Source organism: Chiloscyllium punctatum, chromosome 29, assembly GCF_047496795.1.
Source record: "Chiloscyllium punctatum isolate Juve2018m chromosome 29, sChiPun1.3, whole genome shotgun sequence".
In the NCBI taxonomy this organism is placed as follows: domain Eukaryota; kingdom Metazoa; phylum Chordata; class Chondrichthyes; order Orectolobiformes; family Hemiscylliidae; genus Chiloscyllium; species Chiloscyllium punctatum.
Genome location: NC_092767.1, coordinates 59,528,004 through 59,540,664, shown reverse-complemented (window position 1 = coordinate 59,540,664; position 12,661 = coordinate 59,528,004). Strand labels below are relative to the sequence as shown.

General features: G+C 42.6%; 1 protein-coding gene across 2 annotated transcripts in view; it reads right to left on the bottom strand.

The window, feature by feature from the left end:
* Nucleotides 1-8,846, bottom strand: part of LOC140454446 (mitogen-activated protein kinase-binding protein 1-like) — a 181,230-nt gene extending 172,384 nt beyond the window's left edge. For both annotated transcript variants that reach the window (XM_072549189.1, XM_072549190.1), the window contains exon 1: nucleotides 8,463-8,846. In XM_072549189.1, the coding sequence (XP_072405290.1) occupies nucleotides 8,463-8,582 (120 nt within the window). In that variant the 5' untranslated portion in view covers nucleotides 8,583-8,846. The remainder of the gene's footprint in view (nucleotides 1-8,462) is intronic.
* Nucleotides 8,847-12,661: the final 3,815 nt, after the last annotated feature.

Below are 12,661 nucleotides of genomic sequence, written 5' to 3'. Positions count from 1 at the left end.
GACTGTGTTCATTGGGTACCCGTTCTTTTTAAATATGCTGTATTGGTAAGTTTCCTCTGCTCTTTGTAGTTCTTCTGTGCTGCAGCGTGTTTTCAGAAGATAGCTTCTGTAGTTCAGTATTTGGTCAGTATGCATTGTTTTCCTACTGACCGCTGGTTTGAAGTTTCCCACTGGCTGTTCACTCTACTATGACATCTAGGAATGGCAGTTTGTTGTTGTTTTCCTCCTTTTTGGTGAAATTTATGCCAGTGAGGGTATTTTGATGGTCTTGAAGGTTTCCTCTAATTTTCTTTATGACAACACATCCATCCTGGGACAAGGCAAACAGAGACACTGCAAGAATTCAGAGAAGCATGGCATTCCAACTGGAACTCTTATCAACAAACACATTGACTTGAATCCCACTTACCACCCCCTGAGAAAAAAAGAACAGGAAGTGACATCATCACGGGAAATGACATTACCAACCCAAGGAAACCTAAACACACAAATGAAAAGCAGACCATACCACCAGTGCTTCATCCGGAGGCTCACTGATGTTACCTAGTATGGTGATAAAACATCTGAAAATGAACTTTCCAGCTCAGCAAGCAAATCTACATCAGAACCTCAACCTGAGCTACAAATCTTCTCAAAACCCACCAATCCTAGTTTTTCTAGCCTCTTTATAGCTCACACTCTCTAATCCAGGCAGCATCCTGGTAAACCTCTTCTGCACCCTCTCCAAAGCCTCCACACCCTTCCTGTAATGTAGCAACCAGAACTGATCACAGTATCCCAAGCATGGTTTAAACAAAGTCTTATAAGGCTGCAATATGACACCCTGACTCTTGTACTCAATTCCTCGACCAAATAAAGGTAAGCATGCCATATGCCTCCTTTACCACCCTATCCCACTTTCAGGAAGCTATGAACTTGAACCCCAACATCCCTTGTATATCCATGCTGTTCAGGGTCCTGCCACTAACTGTATACCTGAACATTTGATCTCCCAAACAGCAGCACCTCACTTGCCCAGGTTAAACTCAATTCGCCATACCTCACCCATTTCTGCAACTGATGTATATCGTCTGTATCCATTGACAACCTTCTACACTATCCACAACTCTACTGATCCCTCTCATCTGCAAACTTACTAACCCACCCATAAAAGTATATACTCACAAACCTTTTGAATCAATAGCAAGAGATAATGTCTCTGAGCCACCAATGCTTTATGAATGTTTTGTATCAATGATCGTATAGCTTAAATTCATCAGAAGTCCTATATTCGTTCAAGTTTTATTATATCTGAATGAGATCAGCATCTATGATCTGTAAAGGTAACATTCTGATTAAAAGCTGAGAAAAACTGAAGTTTGAATACTATGTGGCAGCAAATGTGCAAGGTATTTTCCCCTCTCTCTGCCTCAAAAAATGTCCAAAGTGGAACTGGGTGATGTTCACTGTTTACAAGTCTTGCAACTTTTGGAGAAGCTGTATTTGATACATTTGAGACAAGCTTAGACAAGTGTCAATAGGTTGAAAAGCTACACCGCAGTAGATTCTTGGATTTTTAAGTTGCAATTTGTCATATCCCCAGAAAGGCGACATGCCTTTCACTTTCTCAATCAAATGAAAAAGCAATACTCAAGAATTTGAAAAGAAAACCAGGCAACTCAAAGACAGACCTTGGGTCCAAATGACCAGCTACTGAAGTAAGGACGTTCCAATATTTGTGGTTTGTAAATAGATCACCTAAAAACAACAGAACCGTGACAAAGTCAATGCGTCCCATCCCTGTGGTATGGATAGTTCATCCATAGAATGTATTCTTTTTTGTTTTCCACCCAAGATATTTCTGCACAATATCTGTCTTGTCTGTCCAACTTCTGAATGAAAAAGATATTTAAAAAGGTTTAAAGGGAATATAGTTTAAGTGTAACAGTATTAGAGGGGAAATATAGGCTTACAAAGCAAACAAATATGGCAGAGTTACTGTGCAGCTATTTGGATAATATTTAGAATGCAGGAAGGAACCAAGTTTACAGAAACAGAAAATATGCATAGCAAATTTTGCCATTCGTCTCCATTTCCACCCAAAGGCAAAATTAGTGCTGTTTCCTTAAATGCACAGTATTCAGAAAAAATAAATACAGCTTAATGATCTAACAGCCACTACAAAGACATGGTTACAAGATCAAAGCAATGGATTAAATATTCGTGAGTATGTGACTTTCTGAAAGGGTAAAGTGAAAGGAAAGGGTACAGCATGGAATAAAAAGGAAAAGAAAATATTGATAGTAGTACTTTACAGGGCCCTTATTCATAACTGTGGGATAGAGAATAAATCAGGAAAGAAGAGGGCATGCAAAAGCAGTACATTAATCATGGATGACTTTAATCTTCATGTAGATTGGGATAGTGAAATCGATAGGGAGGCCATGAGAAAATGTATCGGGATCAGTTTCCTTGAACAATATGTTGCAGATCCAACCAGATATCATAAATTAAGTCAGAGTAAAGATTTGCAGTAAATGCATGCAGACAAGGAGAGAATGTGCAAACTCCACAAAGAGCCTGGGAGTGGAAGCAAACCCGAGTCCCTGGCGCTGAGGTACATTTGACCTCCTGGCCACTGACACCATGCCTCAGCTTGGTAAGTGGCTGAAGCTAAATGTAGAAGGTAGTTGCTGTTCAATTTTTCCCAATATGTTGAAAGGGTTCAGAAAATATCTACAAGGATATTGCCAGGCTTGGAAGGTTTGAGCTGTAGGGAGAAGCTGAATAGGCTGGGGTTGTTTTTCCCAGAGCGTTGGAGACTAAGACGTGACCTTATAGAGGTTTAGAAGGTCATGAGAGGCATGGATAGAGTAAATAGACAAGGCCTTTTCCCTGGGTGGGGGAGTCCAGAGCTAAAGGGCATTGGTTTAAGGTAAGAGGGGAAAGATTTAAAAGGGACCTAAGGGGGAGCATTTTCATGCAGAGGTTGGCCCATGTATGGAATGAGCTGCCAGAGAAAGTGGAGGAGGCTGGTCCAATTATAACATTTAAAAGGCATCTGGACTGGCATATGAATAGTAAGGGCTTAGAGGGATATGGGCCAAATGCTGGCAAATTGGGCTAGATTGATTTAGAATATCTGGTCAGCATGGACGTGTTGGACCGAAGGGTCTGTTTACTTGCTGTACACCTCCATGACTATCCCTGGGAAACAGCTACTATAACATGAAGGCGGAGGAACTTAGGGTTGGAAACAACTGTGCTAAGCTTAAATAAGAGTAATTGCAAAAGAATTATAACAGTGCTGACTGGAGTGGACTGGGGAAGGTGCTTCGCAACGAAGACAATTGAGGAACAATGGCAGACATTTAAGACATTAGATCATAGCTCAAAGCAAATACATTTTCCAGTGAGAAAGAATATTCTATGGAGGAGTTCAGCAAATCACAGTTAACCAGGGATGTTAAGGATGGCATCAGATTGAAAGAAAGATGGCACAATGGTTAGCACTGCTGCCTCAGTGCCAAGGACCCAAGCCTCTGGCAACTGCCTGTGTGCATGTTCTCCCCATGTCTGTGTGGGCTTCCTATGGGCACTCCAGTTTTCTCCCATAGTCCAAAGATGTGCATGTTAGGTGGATTGGTCATGCTAAATTACCTGTAGTGTCTAGGGATGTGCAGGTTAGGTGGATTAGCCATGGAAACCTGTTGTTATTGTGAACCTTTGAAATTCTCTGTCCCAGAGATTTGTGGTAAATTCAGGACTGAGATCGATTTTGATTTCTTCAGAGCATCAAGGAGCAACAAATCATCAAGCATCTTCAGAGGCTTAGGGGTAACCTTATAGAGGTTTATACAATCATAAGATGCATTAATAGGATAAATAGACAAAGTCTCTCCCCTGGGGTGGGGGCATCCAGAACTAGAGGGCATAGGTTTAGGGTGAGACTATGACTCTAAATGCAGGGTTACATCGACAGGGTAGAAGGAGGGTCTGCATGGGATGCTCTTCAGAGGGTCAGTATTCACTTTATGGGTTGAATGATCTGCTTCCACACGGTAGGGATTCTAAACTTCCAGGAATTTTGGTGATTCTGTAAACATCCTGGAGGGTTGGGCAACTTCCAATGTAACATCTTTATTTAGAAAGGCAAAGAGACCAAAAAAAAAACCAGGACCAAGTGGTCAGTTAACTTAATGTCTGTTATTGGGAAAATGCTAGAGTCTAATATAAAGGATGTGATAGCAGAGTGTTTAGAAATGCACATGTTCAAGCAGAATCATCATGACTTTGTGAAGGGGAAATCATGCTCGACAAATTTACTAGGTTTCTTGGAACATGTAACAGGAAGATAAAGGGGAACCAGTGAATATAATCTATTTGGATTTTCAGAAAGCATTTGATAAGGTATCACACATTAGGGTACTTAGTAGAGTCCACACAGTCAGATGTAGAAAGTTAGTGTATGATAGCCAGGATGTGGAAGTGTTGGACTGAGGTGGACAAGATCAGAAGTCACATAACACCAGGTTATAGTCCAACAGGTTTATTTGAAATCACAAGCTTTCAGAGCACTGCCTCTTCGTCAGGTGAAATCTGACCTTCTAACTTAGGTGACTTCTCACGTTATGATTGCCATTCTTTGTGGATGACAAAGATAAGCAGGAATGCAAGTGTTGTGGATAACACAATATCTGCAGAGGGATATAGTCAGCTTCCATAAGTGGACAACAAACTGGCGATGGAATTTAATGAAGTTACACAATCTGACAGACAAATAAAGAAACTGAATAGAATTTAAAATAGAGAAAGACTGTTGAAAGCTATAGAACATGGGGATCCTCCACAAATCACAAAACTCTAGCATCCATTTCAGCAGGTAATAGGGAAGACAACTTAAATCTTGGCATTTATTTCAACTTGAGTGGAGTGTAAAATGAAGGAGCTTTGCTAAAGCTATATAAAGGTATATTTAGGACAGATGGAGGGCAAAATCTCCTCTCTTGGTTGTGTATCTGTGGAATTCTTTATCATAGAGGGCTATTGAGATTGGATCATTTTTATTTAGTCAAGCCCAAGATAAATTTTAAATTACTAAAAAGGGAATCAAAGGTTCTGGGAAAAAAAAACAGGTAAGTGGAGTTGAAGATTATCAGATCACTTACATTCTCACTGAACGGCAGAGTAGAGTAAGAGTCAATAATCCATTTTGCCATTTGGTAAAGGGCGTTTGCTCATAAGTTAGTTTTCTGTTTATTGATGAAACATGACAGCTTGTCCTAGATAGCAGTCAAAAATCAGGTAAATTAAATTTGATTCATTTATAATTTTAGGATTACCCATGAAGTAGTGGAACTTGATTACCAGTGCACTCCTCCCATCAGGGTTGTGACATAAGCTTCTATTCAGAATGGGCTGGTGATCTTTCTATCAGAGTTTTGGAATCCAAAGTTAATTACAATTACTGCCCAGCACACTCTCACTACATGACCAATGAATCCATTAAGCAGCCTTTATTTCACAAGTGAGATGGGTCGAACCAGCAAATTTTATGACAAGTATTTGCAACCATATTCTGAACAAGTTCAACTGATGTGTAATTTTCCAGACACACAGCTTCTGCTCTTTCTGTAGTGTAATCCCTCTATTCTCAGTACGCCTTCAATATGCGTTAGCTATTTTGCAGCCTTCAGTGACGCTATTGGTTTGCAATGAAGTGGTCACATGCTAACCTGCAACATAAGTAAACAATTGGTGAAGAAAAAGCAATGTTTTTATGGAGAGAAAAAAACCACAAAAGGAGGAGGGTAACAGTGAGAAAAGGAATCATCATTTGTTAAACATGAATAACTTTGATGTATTTCACCAAAGGTCAGATCATGTAATGGAGTTGGATCTGTGTATGGCCTTTCAGGACTTCTTGCTTCATTAAATATTTATTCCTGGACACAATGATTAAACTGTTGAATTTCACCAGTTCCAACAAAAAAAAAAGAGGTGTTAAAGCATCTAAATAGGTGTAAATCAAATATAAAGAAATAAGAATAGATGGGGAGGCCTTTCATATTAACTCTGTTATTCAGTATAATCATGGCTAATCATTGGCGTCAGCTCCACTTTCCTGTCTGTTTCCCATATTGCTCAATTCTAAGAAATCAAAAAGATCTGTCTATATTCAATATCCACAGCCTTCTAGTGACGTAGTTCAAAAATTACTGCATATTCCTGTTAAACATGAATCCAACAGAAGGCAGCCATTCAACTTATTGTCTTGTACCTGCACCAAATCTTTGAAAGTTGATAATTCATCCTCCCTTGCTCTTCTCAGATAGTTGAAAAATATTGAAAATTACATATTCTACTTAAAAGTCAGGGTTGAATCAAATTCCAACTCCTTTTCAGCCTGTCTATTGTAGATCACTGAAAACCTGCATGAAATAATTGATAAAGTAGTCTGATTTTATCTTAAAATGGGTGTCTTCTTTACCAAACTACCAGCCAGCAGAATCAACAGAAAAAAATAAAACAATACTGCACACTGTCTAAATGGGAAGCAAGTGGACTGGTTAGCATGTTCACATTGGGTTAGCATGTGACATTTCACTGCAAACTAATAACATCACTGAAGGCTACAAAATTTAGACAACAACATTTTGAACATTAGATGTTGCTCTTTAAATTCAGCAATCTTGTGGGATGATATCAGCTTCAAAGGTCACAGTCATTTCTAAAATGTTGCTCATTAACAATAAAGTTGGCAGAAGCTACAAGGAGTTTTCAATTCAAAAAGACAAATAGTTCAGCTGGAGATACCACCAATTTGGACAGACAGGTAGCACACTTTATGCTACTACACTATACATGAACATCTTGTTTATGTAAACTTGCTAATGATGCCCATAGTTTTGAAAGTAACCTTTGAATACTGGTCGGACAATATTATCCTACAAATCAAGGATTTGTAGGGAAATCTACAAAAACACCACAAACAAAGATGGAAGTCATCTAGCCAGGCATATGGACAGAAATGCCAGATGAAAATTTTAAGAACAAAGTTAAAAATCACAAACCACCAGGTTTTGGTCAACAGGTTTATTTGGAAGCAATAGCTTTCAGAACGCTGCTTCTTCATCAGATTCTTATCCATCTTACAAATAAACCTGTTGCATTATAACCTGGTGGTGAGAGATTTCTAACTTTGTATACCCCAGTCCAACACCGGCACCTCCAAATCATTTCAAGAACAGACTTCATGAGTTCTGATAAATAACCAAAATCCTTAAACTACAGATGAAAGTATGTTTCTAGGCTTTTTCCTCTAACTTTGGTTCATTTCTGAAAACAAACATGTATGGCACATGACTCCTCTTGACATGGTGCTTATGCCCGAAATGTCGATTCTCCTGCTCCTTTGATGCCGCCTGACCTGCTATGCTTTTCCAGCAACACATTTTTCAGCTTAGAACGTGGTCACCAAAAGCTCACCTTCTATACCAGATCAGTCTGTTCCCAGACTCCCTTTGGCCATTCTAAGCCCCATCAACTAGACAGACCAACACCCATCAGACCCCAGATACTGCCAACTGCACCCCCCCCCCCCCCCCCCCCCGCCACCCATAGCCATTTTACAAGCACCACAATTTCCCCAACAAGACTTGCCTTTCTTCAGCCACAACTACAAAGCGTCCAATACTCACCACAACCTGGACCAACACACAGAGGGCACTGCCCCTACTCACAACCTTCCTCACCCCAGTGTACATCGTTCAGCCCAGACACAATCCTGCAAGCCCAATTTCTCACTGCAGAGAGGACGTACCCTAAATCCTCGCACTCCCCAAAGACATGGACTCCACTCCCCACCACCCCTCATCCCTTCCATTGCTCCCCCAGCCAGATATTGTCACCTGCCACTAACTCCTGGGCACTACCACCTTCCCCCTGAAAAAAAACAGCCCCCTCACTTCTCATGACGATTCCCTGCCGATGCCCCGCAGTAATCACCACCAGTTACTTCCCCCACCCCAGCCCGTCCTGCAGTCTAACTCCTCCTCCCTCCAAACACTTGCCCAAGTCGTCACCACTCCTCGACTCGACATTGGCCCCACCTTAGCCCTGGAAACAGGGATACCATCCCACCAGCCAATGCCTCACCTCATATACCCAGACACTGCCTCCACCCCCACCCCCCTCCCCCTCCCCTTAGACACTGCTTCCACCCTCCTTTCTCAGTCTCCACAACATGTCTCCCCACAATCAACCAAACTACACCCCAATACGATCCCCCCCCCCCCCCCCCAAGATTGTCTCCCAACCCCACTTGCCAGACATTTGCCCCCACCCCACCCCACCCCGGGCAGTTTCTTCTCCTCCCCGCTCAGATATCCTCCTCCTCCTCCTCTTCCTCACCCCAAGCCCTGAGACACAGCTTTCCTTCTCCCACCCACCCCAAATACCCCGCGCACTACCAAGCCCCTTACCCGCTCAGTGCCCGCCTTGGCCGTCGCTCGGGATCTCCGGAGGTTGATGGCAGGCGGTGAGCGGAGTAGGTTCTTAATGCGGCTGGTGATGCTGCCGCTCCCCGTAGCGGCTGCCGCCATTCGACCTCGAGTCCCAGGAAGACAGAGTCGTCCCAAAGATATTGAGAAGAAGAAAAAAAGTTTCTACCGCACAGAAAATAACAATTTTTTTAAAAGAAGTGCACAACCTCACACACACGGACCGCTTGTGGAAAAAAAAACTTTCACGTTAAGAGTAAGGTGGGAGTGAACGGCTTGTTTATTGACAGCCTTAATCACCACCTCCCGTGCGCACTCGTGGCCTGAGATTTAAATACCAGCCGCTAACGGCCGCTCCAACCGCCAACTCGACGCGCGCACCCCTTCAAATTCAAACCGCCACGACCCACTGGACAATACAAGGCTGATTGACAGGCGTGATACCCAGTTACTCGTCCAGCTCACCGACATCCCGCCCACTATCCCACGTCAACTGTAAAGGGATCTCTATTCTGATCTGATGATTGGATGATGGTGATGGGCAACCGATTAAACTAATAGTCTTCCTCGACCTCGTAGTCCCGCCCTCTGGGATCGGTGATTGGGTGAAAGAATGGCTTCAGTGGCTTCCATTCGAGTCGAATATAATCTGATCCATGGAAAATTTGGTGGTATTTTTTGCTTTTTACCTTCCAACCTTTCGACTCCGTGCTCGGAGGTCAGTTACATGAACCCCTAAAGAATTCAACTTATCATTCCTCTTGTGGTAATCTTTCAACTAGTGGGACCATTTAGCCCATGCCAACTTGCCGTTTTTTTTGTTGCCCATTCCAAGTTGCCCTTGAGAAGGTGTTGGTGAATTCCCTTCTTGAGCAAGTCACTGTAGTAGACGTGCTATTGAAAGGAATGGTGATATATTTCCAAGTCAGGATGAGGTGTAGTTTGGAAGGGAGCATGTAAGTGGTGGTGTTCCCATAGAGCTGCTTCCTTTGTTCTTCTAGATAGTGGTGGTCTAATGATCATTAGTGAATTTCAGAAGTGCATCTATTAGTTGGTACCTACTGAACATTGGTGGCAGAGGGAGTGGCTGTTTGTAATGTGGTGGTAATCAAGCTTCTTGAAAGTCATGGGAGCTGCACTTATCCAGACAAATGGGGAATATACCATCATATTCCTGATCTCTGACTTGTAGAGGGTGGATAGACTTTGGGGATGCAGGTGGTGAGTTACTGGTTGCAAAATTCTTAGGTACGGTATATATGATGAGACTAGTTTAATTTCTGGTCAGTACTAACCCTAAGATGTTGATAGTGGTGGTCATGTAACTGAATGCCAAGGGGCGATGACTACCTCCAACAACAGAATGTAACTACAGTGTCTGGCTGTTCAATTGCATTACCATTTCAGAATTCCCAATGTCAACATCCTAGGAGATTTACCATCAGTGACAACTGTACTCCCCACCCATATAAATATTGTGGCGACAAGAGCAGAGGCTTGTAACCCTGAAACGAATAATTCACCTCCTGATTAGCGAGTCTTTGAGAAGATTTGTGGCTCAGGTAGAAGTTCTGGATGTAGGTTTGCTCGCTGACCTAGAAGGTTCGTTTTCAGACGTTTTGTTACCATACTACGTAACATCATCAGTGAACCTCCGGATGACACACTGGTAGCATGGCCTGCTTTCTGTTTATACGTTTAGGTTTCCTTGGGTTGGTAATGTCATTTCCTGTACGTTTTCCTCAGGGGGTGGTAAATGGGATCCAAGTCAATGTGTTTGTTGATAGAGTTCCATGCTTCTAGGAATTCTTGTGCGTGTCTCTAGTTGGCTTGTCCTAGAATGGATGTGTTGTCCCAGTCGAAGTGGTGTCCTTCCTCATCTGTATGGAAGGATACTAGTGAGAGTGGGATGTGGCTTTTTGTCGTTAATTGATGTTCATGTATCCTGGTGGCTAGTTTTCTGCCTGTTTGTCCAATGTAGTGTTTGTTACAGTTCTTGCAAGGTATTTTATAAATGTTGAAAATTTTGTAAAAACCTCACTGCCAACCATCCAATCCAAACTTTGGGTCCCGCTGCGTCGATGACACCTTTGCCATCACTAAATGAAACAAATTAGAGGAAACCTTCAAGAGCAGCAATAATACTTTACTGGCATAACATTCAGCAAAGAGGAGGAAAACCATAAGACCATAAGACATAGGAGTGGAAGTAAGTCCACTCCGCCATTTAATCATGGCTGATGGGCATTTCAACTCCGCTTATCTGCATTCTCCCCGTAGCCCTTAATTTCTTGTGACATCAAGAATTTATCAATCTCTGCCCTGAAGACACTTAGCGTCCCGGCCTCCACTGCACTCCGCGGCAATGAATACCACAGGCCCACCACTCTCTGGCTGAAGAAATGTCTCCACATTTCTGTTCTGAATTGACCCCCTCTAATTCTAAGGCTGTGCCCACGGGTCCTAGTCTCCTCGCCTAATGGAAACAATTTCCTAGCGTCCACCCTCTCCAAGCCATGTATTATCTTGTAAGTTTCTATTAGATCTCCCCTTAACCTTCTAAACTCCAATGAGTACAATCCCAGGATCCTCAGCTGTTCCTCGTATGTTAGACCTACCATTCCAGGGATCATCCATGTGAATCGCCGCTGGACACGCTCCAGTACCAGTATGTCCCTCCTGAGGTTTGGGACCCAAAACTGGACACTACGCCAAATGGGGCCTAACCAGAGCTTTATAAAGTCTCAGTAGCACATCGCTGCTTTTATATTACAACCCTCTTGAGATAATTGACAACATTGCATTTGCTTTCTTAATCACGGACTCAACCTGCATATTTACCTTTAGAGAATCCTCGACTAGCACTCCCAGATCCCTTTGTACTTTGGCTTTATGAATTTTCTCACCGTTTAGAAAGTAGTCCATGCTTGTATTCTTTTTTCCAAAGTGCAAGACCTCGCATTTGCTCACATTGAACTTCATCAGCCATTTCCTGGACCACTCTCCCAAACTGTCTAGATCCTTCTGCAGCCTCCCCACTTCCTCAGTACTACCTGCCTGTCCACCTATCTTCGTATCATTGGCAAACTTCACTAGAATGCCCCCAGTCCCTTCATCCAGATCATTAATATATAACGTGAACAGCTGCGGCCCCAACACTGAACCCTGTGGGACACCGCTTGTCACCGACTGCCATTCCGAAAAAGAACCTTTTATCCCAACTCTGCCTTCTGTCAGACAGCCAATCCTCAATCCATGCCAGTAGCTCACCTTGAGCACCTTACTCAGCAGCCTCCCGTGTGGCACATTATCAAAGGCCTTTTGGAAGTCCAGATAGACCACATCCACTAGGTTCCCCTGGTCTAACCTACTTGTCACCTCTTCAAAGAATTCTAACAGGTTTGTCAGGCACGACCTCCCCTTACTTTAATCCATGTTGACTTGTTCTAATCTGACCCTGCTCTTCCAAGAATTTAGAAACCTAATTCTTAACGATGGATTCTAGAATTTTACTAACAACCGAAGTTAGGCTAATTGGCCTATAATTTTCCATCTTTTGTCTTGATCCTTTCTTGAACAATGGGGTTACAACAGCGGTCTTCCAATCATCTGGGACTTTCCCTGACTCCAGTGACTTTTGAAAGATCTCAACCAACACCTCCGCTATTTCCTCAGCCACCTCCCTCAGAACTCTAGGATGTAGCCAATCGGGGCCAGGAGATTTGTAAGTTTTAAGACCTTTTAGCTTTTCTAGCACTCTTTTGTAATGGCAACCATACTCAACTCAGCCCCCTGACTCCCTTTAATTGTTGGGATATTACTCATGTCTTCCACTGTGAAGATTGATGCAAAGTACTTATTAAATTCTCCAGCTATTTCCTTATCTCCCATCACTAGCCTTCCAGCATCAGTTTGAAGTGACCCAATGTCTACTTTTGCCTGTCAAAAAACAACAAACTTCCATTCCTTGGTGTCATAGTAGAGCAAACAGCCAATGGGGAACTTCAAACGAGCGTCAACAGGAAAAGAACACATACTGACCAAATACTGAACACCCACAAATGAAGCTGCATTAGAACATTATTTCAATGAGCCACCACACACTGCAGCACAGGGGAACTATGCAGAGCAGAGGAAACTCACCTATACACCATGTATTAAAAAAGAACAGGTACCCAATG